The 18,520-nt window shown below is 24.8% G+C and overlaps 3 protein-coding genes across 5 annotated transcripts; 2 read left to right on the top strand and 1 right to left on the bottom strand.

Moving 5' to 3' along the window:
• Window positions 1-9,594: 9,594 nt before the first annotated feature.
• Pmm2 (phosphomannomutase) lies at window positions 9,595-16,533 on the bottom strand. 3 transcript variants are annotated; one of them, XM_017899640.1, is made up of 6 exons: window positions 16,508-16,533; window positions 13,580-13,668; window positions 13,292-13,486; window positions 12,934-13,201; window positions 12,540-12,850; window positions 9,595-9,860 (listed from the first exon to the last, which is right to left on the bottom strand). In XM_017899640.1, the coding sequence occupies exons 2-5, from the start codon at window positions 13,637-13,639 to the stop codon at window positions 12,585-12,587; spliced, it is 789 nt and encodes a 262-aa protein (XP_017755129.1). In that variant the 5' UTR covers window positions 13,640-13,668; window positions 16,508-16,533; the 3' UTR covers window positions 9,595-9,860; window positions 12,540-12,584. The 3 variants fall into 3 exon arrangements, with proteins under 3 accessions (XP_017755129.1, XP_017755128.1, XP_017755127.1); XM_017899639.1 differs by lacking the exon at window positions 16,508-16,533 and adding an exon at window positions 14,250-14,284; XM_017899638.1 differs by lacking the exon at window positions 16,508-16,533 and adding an exon at window positions 13,822-13,957.
• On the top strand, window positions 9,801-11,386 carry LOC108547219 (methylglutaconyl-CoA hydratase, mitochondrial). The gene is made up of 3 exons (XM_017899637.1): window positions 9,801-9,881; window positions 10,160-10,960; window positions 11,135-11,386. Exons 2-3 carry the CDS (start codon window positions 10,218-10,220, stop codon window positions 11,292-11,294), a joined length of 903 nt encoding a protein of 300 aa, XP_017755126.1. The 5' UTR covers window positions 9,801-9,881; window positions 10,160-10,217; the 3' UTR covers window positions 11,295-11,386.
• On the top strand, window positions 14,257-17,324 carry Sgsh (N-sulfoglucosamine sulfohydrolase). Its single transcript, XM_017899585.1, has 10 exons — window positions 14,257-14,426; window positions 14,665-14,794; window positions 14,891-15,027; window positions 15,083-15,233; window positions 15,331-15,569; window positions 16,167-16,286; window positions 16,388-16,594; window positions 16,670-16,839; window positions 16,959-17,105; window positions 17,184-17,324. Exons 1-10 carry the CDS (start codon window positions 14,324-14,326, stop codon window positions 17,322-17,324), a joined length of 1,545 nt encoding a protein of 514 aa, XP_017755074.1. The 5' UTR covers window positions 14,257-14,323.
• Window positions 17,325-18,520: the final 1,196 nt, after the last annotated feature.

The raw sequence follows: 18,520 nt of genomic DNA on the forward strand, positions 1-18,520 counted from the left end.
GAAGTTAAATATCGATTACTTGTTTTGATATTAAAATTTTGAAAAGAAAGGTAAACCTTTGAACTTTTACTCATAAAAAAATCTTAACCATTTTCTAATAAAATAGGAAAACCGAAAAATTTACAAATATTAGATATACATCTAATAAATATATTAAATATGTAAATATAAAAATTATTACATAAATTTACTTATTAATTATTATAATATGATAATATTTATTTCTTATTAATTGTACTTTATTTCTTTAATATTATAGGATATTCAATCAAAGAGATTAATATTACAGAACAGTTTTTTACAGAAAGATATAATATTTTTGGATTTACTATCATTCAGTATACTCATTTTCACGTGTCTTTCATACATACGGTTCGTTGCAAAAGAAAAGCAAAAAAAAGGAGGAAATGATTGAAAACAGAGATTGAATCTTTATAAAATTTTCACTAACTTCTTTTATAATACTTCTATCGTAATTGTCTTAATCCTAGAAAAACCGCATTGTTCATAGGATGATGTAATACATAACTATTTTAAGAACTAAAATCACAACTATTGTCAACCTCCTACAATTACAGTAAAAAAATACAAATCTGAAAAAATAATAAATTTACAATCAGGGAAAAATAATAATAATAATACTTATGCAATGAAATTTTTATTATTTGAAGCAACAAGATGTAATTTTTGATTAAGTAAATTTTCGGATAACATTTATTCCTTTATATAGTAATTACTTTATATTTTAGTAAAAAATATTTTTTTAATTAATTATTTTTCATTTTGCTGCTATGATATATAAATTGGTCAAAATTTTATTTCACTTATACCATAAATAATCTAAATGTATTTTCCATACTGTAAATGCTTTTCAGTAAGAATGCTTCTATTGTTTCATATTTTAGCCTCTTTTAGGACACTCTTGTCATTTTTTAATTGGCAAAATATCTCCTATTTCATTTTAATAATTAGTATCATGCATTTTTTCTATAATATCGTTACAAACGAGGTATTAATATATATAATTATATTTCCATATTAGAATAATAAAATAAACATGCTGTTTAGATAGTAGAACATTCGAGTAGAAAGTATTTAGATAACGTTGAATTTACTATATTAGAATTATCAGTAAGAATATTGACTGTATAACAAGTAACTGATAGAGATTTAGTTTTATTTACTGTGAACTCAATATTTCTTTTGTTATCAAAGTCATTAGGGGAATATCTATCTAAATTAAACGATAATCATCTAAAAGATTGATCGCATCATACGAATTTAAAAAACGCTCGTTATAGCTATTTAATATAAATTCTGTAGTATAAACATCGTAGTATTAATATTTTTTACTATAATTTTATGTGCAATATTAATCTAATTTTGCTAAATTTGAATAATAATTCTATTTATTTTTAATATTATTTTCTTCAAATATTCCGTAATTCTAAACTTAATCACGATCGTATTTAAATTTTCGATTAAAAATTCCGCATTTATCGTTTTAACCACTCGACTTCGTAACATTTCTTCCAATATATATATAATCAGTTTTTTAATATCTCATTCCATTTTTAAAGCTTCTTCTTTCATTTTTCATCCATGATAGGTTTAATGTTGAAGAGATTTGCAACTTAACCTCATTTTTATAGAAACATTTCAAACCTCATAACCTATTTTTTTCCAAACCATCGAATCAAGTTTAAGCATATTTTGATTAATATTCCATTAATAGTATTGCATGAATTGCGTCCACGGTTCGTTCCTCCTCTCTAGAAAAGAAGTTATGTAATAAGAAAAACACTACTCATAAAGCAGAACTGTTGATAAATAGAACATTCGAATAGTAAAGCATTTAGACTTACACAATAAGTCTTTCTATACTGATATTCTTGTTACATATCGTTAAATCGACATCAAGATTGAAATAATCAGACCTTGTGACTTCTTCGTTGATTACTCGAAGTATCTTGTCTGATTCATCGTACATAAATCGATAAATATTACGTACGCTTGATTTCTTTATTATTCGGGATGACCAAACATTTGATTTATCGATGTTTACGTGGTCGATCATTCAGATAACTACTATTCCGACGATCAATCTTTCGATTAAATCACATTTCGATATAAAAGATAATAGTATTATAGGTTTCGTTATTCAATCTTTCTTTACTTACAAATTTACAATTCTTTGCTTAATCATATTTAATTGCAGACTACCTGGAACAATTACTTGCTTACTGTAGTCAAACCATTACGCAGAACTACGCATTATTGTAATGACAATTACTTTATTTTTATTTCTAAAAGATTTCGTCATACACGCTAAAAGATTCCACAATGAAAGACGTTGAATTAACCTCTTAACTGAAAATAACTAGGTAACTTGTCGCTATTGGTGCTGTAGGTATAATAATTTATTTTATTACTGTTTCTTTGCCTTATAACCCGTTATTACCTTTATATTAGGCACACGTTACTTCATTCTTGTATGTCCTTGAATTAACATCAATCTAACCGAATAAATTCTTTTTCAGAAATTTTTTCATCTGCGACAGTAGGAAGTTTTAACAGCGTAATAAGTTATATATGAGGATGTTAAATAATTAGATATTTTTTTCTAACCTTGTTTTCTATTATTTTTTATTTTTGCACTAGGCAATCGATTAACCGATTAACCGACGTATTTCTAGTATATAAACAGTACAACAACGAAATTCCTGCGGTTCAATTAAATGCAATAACATAAATAAATATAGATAAATATATAAAGAAACTGATAATATATAAAAATAAGTAATAATAATTTCTTGTAAATTATAATTCCTTTTTACTTTTACTTTCACTTTTATTTACTGACGTATTAAAAAAGTAATTAATTGGTTATCAGTAATTAATTATCGAATAATAATAAATCTGATCAAATGATTAAAAATATGCCTAGTTTCATACTTAACAGTTTTAAGTTTTATAAAATAGCAGATTAACGAGAATAGAAATAGATGTGTTTGTAATTAAAAAATATTATGAAATACTTCATAATTAATTATTAACTTTATATAATAATTATTGAATATTCATAGAATATAAACTAAATTTTTCAATCTTTCCATAAAGTTTTAAATTTTATAAGTTTGTTCAATTAAATATTAATTCTTTATAAAATATTTTAAGAAATAAATATAGATTTAAATTCTTATTTTAAATAATAATTAAATAAAATGTACGTGCATGCTCGGATGAAATATTATGCAAAGTGTTATCGTTGGATCTCTTGCCTCACCCAATTTCAGCTTCGTTAAATTTAAATCCTCGATTCTTCTTATTTTATTATATAACATAATCGCTTCGATTATACGTAATTTAAAGAAGCTTATGAGTGGCCACTTTCACGACCACTTACAGATTACTGCTACCAGTATTTTATTAAAATACTTCCAAATTTTTTGTCTTATCTATGGTACTATGTATGTATATACTCTAAGGTTATCGTGATATTCTAAGCTCAATGAATATTTTACAATACCATTGTGAAATATTTAAGCTCCTTTAATTTTTAAGCAAAAAAATTTTGTATTATTCCTAATCGAACTGTTGCTAAAAACCTTTAAATTTTTGACAATTTAACAATAATTAATAATAGTTAATTGCTCGATCTTCTGCAATTTTCTAGAAACATTTCGCTCTGTTTAATGTACTTATCGAAATATTTTCTGTACTACTAAAATCAAATACTTTATACTAGATACATGCAAGTATAATATATTTTTCTAAAAAAAGCTTTTTTTCTATGTATACTTAATCAAAATAATTTCCAAATGAACCTACTTAATGCACTTTTTGTAGTCATGAGCATATTTCTTAGATTTATAGGAATCCTTACTTCCAGAATTGAACAATTTTTTTAACATTTTCTTCATTTTCTCATTTAAAAAAAAAAAGTTTAATATAAAATATTTAAACAAAAATTTGTGGATTAAATATTGGAAAATAGATTTAATATTAATATTTTTTATTAATTATTTAATAATTAATATATATAAATAAATATTTAATATAAAATATTTAAATATAAAAATTTGTGGATTAAATATTGGAAAATAGATTTAATATTAATATTTTTTATTAATTATTTAATAATTAATATATGTATATAATTATAGTTCCTGATTATAAAGAATAGTAATGAGTATAAATTAAATAGTAATTGGTGATTATTATTTTCTTCGGGTGAAGCAGTAATTTTAGCACGTGTTTTACACGTTTGTATTTATCAGACCATTATCTCAAGCGTTTTTGATTATCATATAAGATCCACTTTTCATCAAAAGTGACAATTAGGATATCTTGTTTGCTACTTTCATGTAACATTGATGGTTATCTTTAATCGTACAAATCTCTGCATATTATTTAACTCATATAAGCTACTTATATTTTTAATTATTCTGTTACTTTCTCTATTTAAATCAAATAATCACTAACGATAGAATAATTTATTTTTACTTTTCCTCTCAGCCGCCGTGAATTTATTTCGGTAATATTTTTTGAAACATTCTCGATGGTGTTTCGTGACTCCCTCTTGATCAGTTTCTAATGAAGACGCCAACTTTGAATTTCACAAATAAACATTGGACTGACCCAACATTTACATAAGCATGTTAAAATACTAAATTTATAGTTTCATACATTTGTATGATGCGTTTCATAATATTTAAGTTACAACAAAAATTGCCTGAGCATGTAATACGCGTAACATTTTTATCATAAATCTTATTAACATTCATAACTTAGTAATATTCAGTATATATTAAGTATGCATAGTAAATTTTTCTCTGCCATGTAACTTCTAGAAATTGACAAAATTTAATAGATAATATTAATTCGTCAAAATCAAATTTCGAAAGAATATTTAAAATAAAAATTTTCTTCATTTCTCCCAATATTAAAATTAATTAAAAATACAAAACTCACCTAACTAAAATATTCGAGATCTTAAAAAACGTTTCAGGCTTATCATAAAATCACTGTAGCCCAGTCTTCTTATCATTGTTAAAGAATTAATCCAAAGACACTAAAATAACCGAATAATAACTTCAAACAATATTTAATATCTTCTTTCGATTATAGGATTATTATTAATTAATAAACTCAGTTGAAGTATTCACATTCTTGAAAGCAGCAAATATTCCGTCTCTATTGTAAAATCGCTACTACTCGAATCAGTGTCCCTTTACCACTGTCAATTGGTTAACCTAAAAAAGCTAACTCGATTTAATAAATAATAACTCAATGGTAACTTCAGCTTATTAATACTTAAGTAATTGGTTAAACTCGAACAATCTGTTAATTAGGTGCGAGTGGAGAGCGCAGATGACCACGACAGAACGCGCGAATTCGTCTGGAAAAGATCATCGCACATCGCTCACTTAGTCTCGGAGAAATTATCATCGGCCACAAGGTCTATGCTTCGACCTCCACCTGTTGCAGTCATCGCCGCTTAAATCCTCGTCTTCGTCACCGTTGGTCTTAATGAAACCACCTTAATGTATCGTAAAGCAGGACTTCTCTTTCCTTCTTTTTCAATCACTAATTATAAGAGTCGTCCTATGTTATGGTATATGCTGTTTGTTTATCGAATCCAGAGGACACTAGCGCGCCCTCGTGGCTTCGAATTGAGACAGTCGGACACTCGACGAAAAATCGAAGTAGGTTAATTAGGTTTCGGGAGGCGAATGAGTATGTTAGATAGCAGTGGTAGCTGGGAATTTATTTAAGGATATTTAATAATGTAATTAGGACGTCGAGGAATATATCTGAGTTCTCAATAGACTTCTTAAATATTCCAGTGTAAAAAAATACTCGTATTAAATATTAAATATTTTTTACAGTTTTTTGAGATTTTTGTGTTTTACGATGTTCGTTTCAGATAATAATTCTACTAATTTAACGAGGATATTCAACTGCTTCTTTAAATTCTTTAAACGGATTCTTCAATAATTTCATTAACGATATTGAGGGAAGAAGAATGAAATGAATATAGTTTCTATTTAAAATGAATTTAAGAATTTGATCGAGTAGGTTTTATTATTGCTTGATATTTTTACATTGTAATGTATTTACATATCCAATTTTCTTGCAATTTTAATACTGAGAATTTAAGAGTCAACAAATGGCAAGCCGTTTATTCTTCCTCCATCTTACGTTAAAGAAAAATATTTTTCGAGGTTATGCATTATTTATAAAGAAGGAAGGATAAACTGGTTAAAGATGTGTATTTTCATTTTAGACCAATACTCGTTATTTATTTATTTATTTATTTGTAATAGTTTCTATCGATCATTTACAAAGTCTGAGACATTTTCAATCTGCGATATCAATGTATCTGTATTTAAACCACTTCATGTTACCCGATCCTTAAGACAATTGAGCTTACGTTTATAAATGATTCACTGTAGAATAAATAAGTCGATTTTTTATACTGTTTTATCATTACTGTGTCAATATTTATATATCAATAAATTACTTTAAGATCAGACTCGTGCGCAGAAATTTACCTAAAACACCTGTATTATCCTTTATCGCTATAAAAATAATTTTATGTAAAACATATTATTATTACAAAAATATTTGTTATCAACAAAAAATTTGAAGAATTACTTCGTCAATTACAGCAATATGATAGAGTAATTTTATTTTAATTTTATGATAAAAAATTTAACTCTGAGATAATAAAATTATTTAACAACAAAAATTCTTATAAGTTATTGCGCTTATTATTAATTAATAATTTTCTCAGCGTTGATGTACTTTTAATTTATAAAAAGAGGAACTCTGTGATAATGGAATTATAATTGATCAAAAAATAATAGCCACATAAAAGGAACACGTGATCTTTGTTTTGCTTAAGGCTGTATTTCATAATTTACATAGTTTGAACCAAAAATAAAAGTGAACGGATGAAGGTAAAATGGTTGAAGATATTAAACTATTTTATTGTCGAATGCTATTAATATTTTATAACATTCGTGACACATTTATCTAACGCATAAAAAAAAATATTTGAATGTAAAATTTGTTCGTAATTTCTAAAAATAATACATGTACAAAATGTATACAAATAACACATTTATAAAATGTACTTAGCTTTTTACAAGTCGAATTTATTGCATACATTACAAAATATTATATACAATACCATATGCAAAATCATATGCAATATTGTTTGCAATATGTACTAATTTCAATTTGTAAGTCAATATTAGTAATTAAATACAACAAAAGAATTCGATGGAAAATATTTCTTGATGGTAAAAGATTAAATAATTTTTCTTTTAACTTGCATAATAATTTATGAATATTTTATAATATATTATCGATGAAACAAAACAAGAAAAACATTACTATTGTTTAAATGACAAAAGTATCATAATATAAGCTACGTAATTTGTTCTATATTCTACTAAACAAATATTTACACAGACAAGAAGATATTTTATCTCAATGGGAATAAAATATTATAAATTTAAATCAATCAGCTTTAATAATCAATGATCAAACCTACAGATAAATTAATAAATAACCTCATTATGTATCTATTCTTATATTATAATAAAATCTAATAAATATTTACAATCTGATACTAATTTCTTCTGACGTGTTTCACTTCAGTGAGTCCATGACTCATCAATTTCGGAATTACATCTGATATTCATCTAGATTATTTTTTATAGTTTATGGTATTATATATTAACACTTAGGTCAACTGTTCTCTTTTTATCCAGTAAAAACTAAGATTTAATAATTGCTTAATAATTTCAGATTTTTTAAATTTTTTCATTCGTAGTACGTATAGTCCCCATTATTTTTATTAGTTGAATATAAATAAAATTTCTTTTTGCTTATAATTATTATTGAACGAAATATGTAGTCGTCTTAATTCCACTTCGAAAAATATTTTATTCGTTTTCCAAGAAAATTAAATTCCAAAAATATTATTCCCTGTAATCAAACTTGTATCGATTAATCTAGCTATTATTTCTCTGTCATATACATTCTATATAAAACTATATATACAATAAGTCATAATTGTGTGACGTAAACAAACAAATTCAACTGTTTACTTTATTAGAGAAAAAAGATTATCTGTCGAGAACATACGTTACTATATCTGGCTTATTTATCTCCTTTGCGATTACAAAAACTGGAAACAAGATATTACTGAATCATCTAAAAAAAAAAAGAAAAAAAGCACAAATCGCGTGACAATTTATACAACACTCTGGCACGTTCAGTTTTCAAAAATGGAAGTCAAGATAGTGATCGCATCGTAATTATTTTTGTGGAAATGATTCAATTTCAGAATATAATTAAGGGATTATTTAATTACTGCGATTTTTATATTATCTTCACTTTCTCTTTTACTTTCTTTTTTTTAATAAAACTTATGCTCTTATATTATTATTTATTTCATACATTCCAAAACGAATTTAATTAAATATTAATTATGAATTTATTAAATTTATTATTAAATATAACGTTTAATTTTAAATAAAATAAACATTTTCAATGAATATTCGATCAGTTTAGGAATATTAATTAAAAATCATAAAGTTTTACAATATTTATAATATTTATGTATTTATAATTTTATGATAGTAAGAATAGATATCACATTGCTCACGTAAACAGTCTCGAAATGAACATTACATATTTATTGTTTTGATCTATATATAATTTGAATAATTGACTTACTGCAATAGAGTAATATAATTTTTATTGCAATTTTGTCGAATAAAAGAATCTTATTTTGTTAGATAAAAAATCATCTTTATATAACCTGTGTTGTTAAAAATGTGGTAATAAGTTTAAATATATTATAATTCAGAATTTTCATTATTAATAAAAAAAAAAAGAAATGCTATTGCAAAATCCACAAATACTTTCAGAGTAATTGTTTCAATAATAGCAATGTGTTTAAAACATCGGCATTAATAATATAACATGTGTAAACAATCTGTAAAAATAATTCTACTACTAATTTTGGTTAGATCAAGTTATTTTAAATATAGATAAAGAAAACATTGTTAATTAAACATATTATTTATGTATTTATTGTATGTAAATACAAATTTAATTTCCAAACCTAAATACATTTAATGCAGATTATTTTATTGTACTACTTACTATATGATAATATACAAATATATGTACATACATGTATTACTGATATTATATAGCTTAATTTTTACAAATTTACTCATCTGTTTTTAATTTAGTACTACGAGAACCATGAAGTATTTATTAATTAACAATACCTGTAATATTGTTCATCACTGTTGGATTAACTTCATTCAAACTAATCAACAACAAACAACTCGAAATTCGGTTAAAAAAAGGTTGTTAACATTAAACTCTCGCATTTCTTGATATTCTAGATAATGATTACGAAAAATAATTCCCACAAAAATTCAATCAATTGTATAATCACGAAGGAAGCAATTACAACTTTCCTTTCTTTACTTTTCTTCGAGGCTACAGTAACTTTAACTGCTGTTCGTAAAGTCAATTGAAAGATAGAAAAACGTATCGACTGACGCAAAATGGAGGTTTGAATCTTATCTATGTGTATGTTGCGCACAGTGTATAAATACACGTACAATTTCAGTAGGTCGTGAAGTATATTTTCCTTTCATTTTCTGCAGCAACCAGTTGCGTCTGCGACGTCGTCGTTGGAGGTACTGAAGGTTAGGTTGAGGTTACTGCGTTATATTTGAACTTTCCTCGATTCTCCCTTCCACAAATGTTATTATTGGCGAAACCCGACAGTGCGTAAAGTCCAAGGAGTCGCTGCGACATTCCTACGGTTCGGAAGGGGCACGGTATTTATATTTTTTTAAACTATGCCGACGCTATTTACAAGAAATAATTTGCCAATAATTTTTAATATATTAGAATTAATCATTAATATATTACAATAAACGATTTATTCTTTTGCTGAATATATTCAATTAAATTTTCAATTGGTAAAACGGTTTGAACCAAATTTTAGAATAAATTCTATGTTAATATTAACAAATTAATTAGAAATAATCAATAATATACAAACGTATATTTTTGTATTTTATGTTTTAGTAATGAAAATTATTTTTTTTTTTAGATTGCATTTACACAAGACTTAATTTAGTGAAAGCCTGTTCACATATAAGCTTTACATAATGGGTCCTTTAACAACAAGTGTCAGATACACTTTCCATTCTCTTTGCACAACTGCAGTAAGGGCAATGTCTACCAATGTAATGTTAAATCCAAAAGATGATGTAAAAGAAATAGTACTTAAATATTTGGATGGGAAAGATAATGGTATTGTAGTATTAGGATTAAACCGACCCAATGTTTGTAATGCACTTGGTAAAACTTTAGCTAGTCAGCTAAATGATGCTATCACTTCCATCAGAGAAGATACAAAATTGCGAGTATTAATTATTCGTAGTTTGGTTCCAAAAATTTTCTGTGCTGGTGCAGATTTAAGAGAAAGAGCAAGGATGGATAATTCAGAAATTTCAACATTTGTTTCATTTTTAAGAAATTTGACAAATAATATAGAAACATTGCCAACTCCAGTAATATCTGCTATAGATGGTTCTGCATTGGGTGGTGGATTAGAACTTGCTCTAGCTACAGATATTAGAGTTGCAGCATCAGAAGCTAAAATGGGTCTTGTAGAAACAAAATGGGCTATTATTCCTGGGGCAGGTGGCACACAACGATTACCAAGAATAATTGGGACTTCTAAAGCAAAGGAACTCATTTACACTGCACGTTTAATTAATGGTGACCAAGCTATGGAGATTGGTTTAGTAAACCAAGTAGTTCCACAAAATAAAAGTGGTGATGCTGCTTATCAAGCTGCTTTAACAATTGCCAGAGAAATTTTACCTAATGGGCCAATTGGTATAAAGTAAGTATAAAAATTATATTAAATAATTTGTTTACTTAGATATAACATTTACAGTCTCAAACAAATAACAATGTTAGAATTTATTTGACAAAAAACCTCTTTTAACTACAAAAATTCTTACAAATTTATAAACATAATAGGCAATATTTATATTTTATTTTTATTATATTTTAGAATGGCAAAAACAGCAATATCAAAAGGCCTTCAACTACCTATTACAGATGGACTTGAAATTGAAAAACAATGTTACAGCAAAGTTGTGGATACAAAAGATAGAATTGAAGGACTTGCAGCATTTGCAACAAAACGTATTCCTATTTATCAAGGAATATAAATATAGAAAAATGAAATATGATGTATTTTACAAGTTTGTTACGCTTAATTATTGACATATCAAGAAAGTTTTCAAAGAGACTAAATGCAAAAAATATGCCATCTTTTACTACATTATTATAATACAATTAATCTTGATATACATGTTTACAAAAATTAAAGTATATTTGTATTTAAACAAAAACATATAAAATAGAAAATTAATGTCTGTTATAGTATAAAAATAATATTATTAAGGTTTATAACTTTAAGTATTTTTATATGTGATTTAAAATTTCAGAATTTTATATAGTTTATATTGACGTTGTTGTTATTGATATACATATATATATGTATGTATGTATGTATATATGTATACACAAAAATTTATTTTTAAAAAATAAAATTATTATATTTATAACATCGAATTTCATTTTATTTTATTTATATCGTCGGATAGTTAACATTAATATATTAAATAATTACAAAAATATGTTATGAATAAAAACTTACACATCTAAATTACACGATTTTGAAAAATATATATATGTATATATATTCTTTATTTTGTTTCTTTACGTAAAATTTCGATTTTCTCTTCACGTAATATATTTTTCTATACACTTTTTAGGTCTATGAAAGTATTCAGGTATTAGATTAATTAATATTCAGTTATTAATATTAATTAATAATTAATATTCAGATATTAAATTATACGCGAACTTAAACTTGAAAAACCGGAAAGTAACATTATAAGTAATATTACAAGACCCTCATATTTCAATAAACCGACTTTGAAATTTCAAGAAAAAAGAAAAGAGATAAAATAATAAATGAATAATATAGATTATATAAATATACAAATACTTGTAAAAACCAATGCCCTGTTAAAGACTATATAATACGTAACATAGTATATAATGCAATAACTTTGATATTACATTTTTGTTATAGATTTCATTCCATAATATTAACAAAACAAATAGTTAAATAACTTTTAAATACCATAATAGATAAAGATTTAAAATTAAATCTATTAAAGATCTAGTAGACAATAAAATTCGGTTTTTCATAAGCTTATTTTTATAATTCAAAATTATTCTTTAATATGATAAAACTAAAAAATTAGGTAATCTAAGCCTTTTTATTGTACCTAGAAAATTTATTTCCTTCAAAAAATTATTTTGATATTAAAAATTGAATACTATAAATGGAATGCTTGCTAGGAAAACACAAAAAAGAATATTAATATAATATATAAAAATACCTTGGGTTTCCTAATTAAAATATTTAATATATTAAATTCAGTATATTATGCACATTGCATTGAAGTTTCCAATTTTTCTCGTTCCCTTCTCTCTTTAATAAGTGCAATAAGGATGTTAAGTTCCTTAATTGTATCTCCTGGACAAGTAACACGATGTCCGACAGTTAAGTCACTTTCATAAATTTCATGATCATTACCACCTTCTGCTGTTTTGTCACCAAAAAAATGTATCTCATCATACCCCTGAATGTGTCTAAGACAATATGTTTTGTCCCAGCCAATAGGAAAAATATCAAAAGATATTTGACCTCCTTTACACATAAAATGAATATATTTCCAATTAAAATTTGAAGAAAGCAGTACATATTATATTTAGTATAAAAATCTCACTTACCAATACTGTATGTCAAAGCAAGGTTTGGAAATTCTTTCTTAAGAGCTTGAATAAATTTCTGACGAATTTGATTCTCAAGATCGTATTCATAAAACTGAATACGTTCTTTTTGTGTACAATTACGACCTACTGGAGATACGTTGAGCATTCCTGTTCTAAATTCTACAAATGTTCCACGTTTGAATGGTAAATGTAATTCTGATATATATTTTAAACAAAAATTGATTAAATCTTGCAATGCCTCTTCACCAATAACACTTTGAATTGTCTAATATCAAAATAAAATTTTAAAAAAATTATCCTGAAATATATGAAAAATTTTATAAGTTTAATAATGATTTGTAGTTATATTACTTACTTCTGTGGGTAATTGTTTACTATCTCTGAAAGCAATAAGACCATTTTCTGCAAAAATATATTTATATTTTTCAAATATACTTCTACCACCTAATTGTTCTTTGATCTTATTTAAATCTGATCCTCCAACTACAGCTAAGTCAAATTCTTTCTTTACCGTTCCCAGCAGAAATTTTTCCACAGATGGCTTAATTACCTAATGAAAAATGAAGTGAAAGTTTATTTATAATTATTTATGTCAATTTATAATTATACAAATATACTTTATTTAAATTATGAACAACTATACCTGTCTGGGATCTGTAAGTGTGCCATCCACATCAAATAAGCATATTATTTTCTTAGTCATAGTAAAATGATATTGCTTACTCACTTAATCTGAAATATAAATTTATAAATTAAATCTCTAACATGAAATAAATATTAGAATCTGAGGAAAAAGCAGTTATAATTATTAAAGTGTTTATAGAACTAAATACCAAAAATTATGAACAAGAAATATTTATTACTGTTTTATCTTTAAAACACTACCATTAAAGCAAATGAGTTACTCTTAAGTCACGTGCAAGGTGTCTCTCATTATTATATATTAACAATTCCCCTCCACAGTCCTTTTTCTGACAGATTGGATTATATACAAACATATCTTAATCTAAATTATTTATACATTTCGAAGTTGACAAAAAGTTAAAAAAATATAAAATATATTATAATTTTAATATAGAATGTAAATTTGATCTTAAAAATTATCGGCGAATTTTAATGTTATATCAGTAATAATATGACGGATATAACCTATGTGTATAATTCATTGATGCCCATACAAAAATCACATTAATATTTTATTACACAATATTTCAGATATACTTAAATTAATATTTCATTTCCTTTGGTTTTGTTAACTATGAAATAAATTAAATATTCTATATATAATAAAATTAAAAAAAAAAAAAAAATACCGACGGTTCTTGCACCGATACGTGGCTAATTTGACGTGCTCTTTATCAGTTCTGTCTATATCTATAAAAGTACAATGTTAAAAAGGAATAAATTATATTACTTTATCTGCCTTATCTTATTAGAGTTGCGTAATATAAACGCAAACGCACCGATTAAAAACGCTGTTCTACTTTTGGGTAAAAAAAAGTTATTGTATTTTGTAATTTCAAATTTATAAAATTTCAGTAAAAAATCTATAAAAAATTTAATAAATAAAATTTAAAAATCATTACAAATCGAATCATTCGAAATATTGTTTTATATATATACATGAAAGTTAATAGTTTTTACTTATATTATCTTCAGTTGCAAATAATATTACTTTTTCTATATTTTATAATCTTATATTTATATTCAATTTTATTTTTCATGTAGCTGATGATGGAGGATTTGAAATGCGATCATACCTGAATAAAATTTGTCAAACTCCTAATTTAGATAAATTGGCAAAAGAAAGTTTGTTATTTAATAATGCATACTCTTCAGTGAGCAGTTGTTCTCCTAGGTATCATTATTATACATTATAATTGTTTAAGATATTTTGAGATACTATCACATTTTTACTTTACAATATTACTTTCATAATTTTTAAAAATTTTAGTCGTTCTGCTTTACTGACTGGTTTACCAAGTCATCAAAATGGAATGTATGGTCTTCACAATGGAATTCATCATTTTAACTCATTTGAAACTGTACAAAGTTTACCAAAAATATTAATGAAAAATCATATAAGAACAGGTATTTTTAGATTTAATAGCAATGAATTTAACAATTATCTATGAATATTTTATAGGTATCATTGGTAAAAAACATGTAGGTCCAACCAATGTATATCCATTTGATTTTTCACAAACAGAAGAAAATAATTCTATACTTCAAGTTGGTCGAAATATTACTAAAATTAAACTTTTGGTCAGAGAATTTCTTTCTCAGAATAAAACACAGTAAGAATTTGTTTCCTATAAATAAAAAAAGTTCAAATTTTCATAATTCAATCAAATTTAAAAAAAGGAAGAAATAAATATAATACTAAATTTTTAGGCCCTTCTTTTTATATGTTGCATTTCATGATCCTCATCGATGTAGTCATTCACATCCAGAGTATGGGAATTTTTGTGAAAAATTTGGTAATGGTGATATTGGTATGGGTACTATCCCGGATTGGTATCCAATATATTATCAATGGGAACAAGTCAAAGTACCATATTTCGTTCAAAATACAGAAGCTGCTAGACGTGACATTTCTGCTCAATATACCACCATTTCTCGTTTAGATCAAGGTATTCTTATTAAACGTCATTTAATAATATTTATATCCAATTAAAAATAATGATAGAATATAACAAGCATTCATTGAAATAAAATTATATTATATATTAAAATTAAGTATTTACATGTATATTAAATTATTAAATATTAATAAGTAGCATAAATCAATTAAAACAGTAAAAAATCAAATTAAGAAAATTGCCATTAAAATATTTTATAAATAATAGAAAAAAATATTAATTACATCTTTTCTTTCTAGCTACTAATGATATTAATAAAAAAAAAACAGTGCAATTAAGTACAATATTTTTTTAAAAACTATATAACCATAACTTAAATTAGATGATGATTTTAGTTATTATATAGTGATATATAATTACAATAATAAAACAACTTCATAAGTACTAATTAAAAAGCAGGAAAACGTAGAATTTTTGAATTCATATAACTTGTTTGTACAACATAAATACTATATTATTTAAAATCTTGTTTTATTATCTTTGAATGAAAAATCGTATTAAATACCAAAATATATACAAAGTATAAAAATAAATTACAAACAACAATTTAAAAGTTAATAATACTAATAAATACTGAAATTTTTATAGGTGTAGGATTAGTCTTAAAAGAACTGGAAAATGCTGGCTTTAAAGACAATACATTAGTCATTTACACATCTGATAATGGTATACCATTTCCAAATGGTCGAACAAATTTATATGAACCAGGTACTACTAAAATTATTTGAAATATCATATAAATATTTAAATAAATTTTACTTCTTTTTAATAAGATTGAAAACATTTACTAATTAAATTTATTATATTAGGATTGGCAGAACCTATGATGATAAGGTCACCAATTTCTAACCATAGAAAAAATAGTGTAACATACAGCTTAACATCTTTATTGGATATTGTACCAACATTATTAGACTGGTTTAACATACCACATATGAATTTATCTCCATTTGATACAAATGAAGTAACTCCTCCTCCTTTAACTGGAAAATCACTTCTTCCACTTCTTGTTCAAGGTAAATTTAAATCATCTATTTTCAGCATTACGATATCCTCTAATATTGCTTTTTTATGCCTTTGTATATTTGTAGAACCCACAGAAAATGACACAGCTATTTTTGCCAGCCAAACACATCATGAAGTTACTATGTATTACCCCATGCGTGCTATTAGAACTAAAAGACATAAGCTCATACATAATATTAATTATAGAATGCCATTCCCTATTGATCAAGACTTTTATCTTTCACCAACTTTCCAGGTAACCTGTAAAAGGAAAAATTAGTAATATGAGGAAATTACATAATAAATCATAAATTAATGAATATGAATATCCCTAAATTATAAATATAATGAGTATTCTTTCTTTCTTATTTAAAGGATCTTTTAAATAGAACTAGAAATAAACAACCACTCCCATGGTATAAAACATTAGAAAGTTATTATGAGAGACCAGAATGGGAATTATATGATCTAAAATATGATCCAGAAGAAAGAAATAACATTGCTTTTAAATCATCAGAAAAAGTAATTAAAGTCAAAATTTTATCTACACTTAAATAATTTCATTCTAAAGTACTAAATTATATCCAAATTATTTTTTAGCAAACATTCATGGATTTACAAGAAAGGTTATTAAAGTGGCAGAAAATAACTAATGATCCTTGGCTTTGTGCACCTAGAGGAATCCTTGACAGTATTGGAAATGCAGATCCCCAATGCATGCCACTTGAAAACTTTATTTGAAAATGTATTGATTATTCATTGCAATATAATACTCATATATATTCAATTTCATTGATGTATACAATGCAAGCGATATATTTTTTTTACTATATTTTTTTATATAATATTATAAATAGAAATGGTCTCAAAGTATCTAAATAAATGTTAATAACAGAATTAATACTTTTTATAACTTTGTGACTCTTATATAATAATAGATTACACATAAATTACTTCATTGTATTAAATTATGAAATAGAAACATCAAAACATTTTTAAATATGAAAACAAACATTATTTGTAAAATATACATATATACAGTAATATATATTTGATAATTTGTATATTGTTTTTCTTTAATGCAGATAATATATGCAAAATATATATGCAAGTATATATATTTCATATATTAATAAAGATAAAAAAATATTATTTATATATATTAACTAGTTGCTGAAATTAGCACAGGTATAAGTATTTAAGAAATTTAATAATTTTCTTTAAATTTACCTATTACAATAATTTATAATCAAAAAATAGGTCGGGATATAGACGTATTTTTCATATCCTTTTCACGATGTTTGAAAAGGATTTCGTTTAATTGACGAACATACGTTGACGATTTGTTTGCAGATTTTTCTACTGCCTTCAGTTCCGTTGATATTTCATTCATCTGAAGTTCAAACAAATCGATTAAAATTGCTGCGTAAACGCGAACATTAATATATTCATCATTCTCTTGCAAAGTCTTACATATTCCTTATATCCCATATATCTGTTATATTTTTGATTGTTATTATAAATTTGTTTCACTTGTATCATAAAAACAAGGCAGAGTAAAAGACCACCAAGCAATACGAGCAAATTTGTATTTTGAAAGCTACGTAAAACAAGCATCACTCACGTTGAGGTTAAGTTTATACTCAAAAAATTTGATCAATTACAACAATGACACGTAAAATATCCCTTAAAAATACTTTTATCTGAATGTACTTATACTAAAACCAAAAACTTCACATTGCATTACATTTGCAAATATCTCACTTGTAAAATAATTACTATCGTATTATATATCGCAGACAACGTAATAACTGTAGTTAATTTAAAACGTCAGACTAAGCACTAGTAGTGCCACCACTACTTAATTTAAATACAATTGAATAAATTTCATATTATTAATTCATAAATATCTGTCTTATATGATGGAATTTCATAAA

The sequence above is a fragment of the Eufriesea mexicana genome, unplaced genomic scaffold (assembly GCF_001483705.2).
Source record: "Eufriesea mexicana isolate 0111107269 unplaced genomic scaffold, ASM148370v2 scaffold953, whole genome shotgun sequence".
NCBI lineage: Eukaryota > Metazoa > Arthropoda > Insecta > Hymenoptera > Apidae > Eufriesea > Eufriesea mexicana.

Bases quoted from the DNA above. Each gene is read 5' to 3' on its own strand.
- LOC108547219 (XM_017899637.1), top strand. From the start codon at position 10,218: ATGGGTCCTTTAACAACAAGTGTCAGATACACTTTCCATTCTCTTTGC. The intron at 10,961-11,134 runs GTAAGTATAAAA...ATTATATTTTAG, and splicing joins AATGGGCCAATTGGTATAAA to AATGGCAAAAACAGCAATAT.
- Pmm2 (XM_017899640.1), bottom strand. From the start codon at position 13,639: ATGACTAAGAAAATAATATGCTTATTTGATGTGGATGGCACACTTACA. The intron at 13,487-13,579 runs GTATAGTTGTTC...ATTTTTCATTAG, and splicing joins CACTTACAGATCCCAGACAG to GTAATTAAGCCATCTGTGGA. The intron at 13,202-13,291 runs GTAAGTAATATA...TTTTGATATTAG, and splicing joins GTAAACAATTACCCACAGAA to ACAATTCAAAGTGTTATTGG.
- Sgsh (XM_017899585.1), top strand. From the start codon at position 14,324: ATGTTAAAAAGGAATAAATTATATTACTTTATCTGCCTTATCTTATTA. The intron at 15,028-15,082 runs GTATTTTTAGAT...AATATTTTATAG, and splicing joins GAAAAATCATATAAGAACAG to GTATCATTGGTAAAAAACAT. The intron at 15,570-16,166 runs GTATTCTTATTA...AAATTTTTATAG, and splicing joins CATTTCTCGTTTAGATCAAG to GTGTAGGATTAGTCTTAAAA.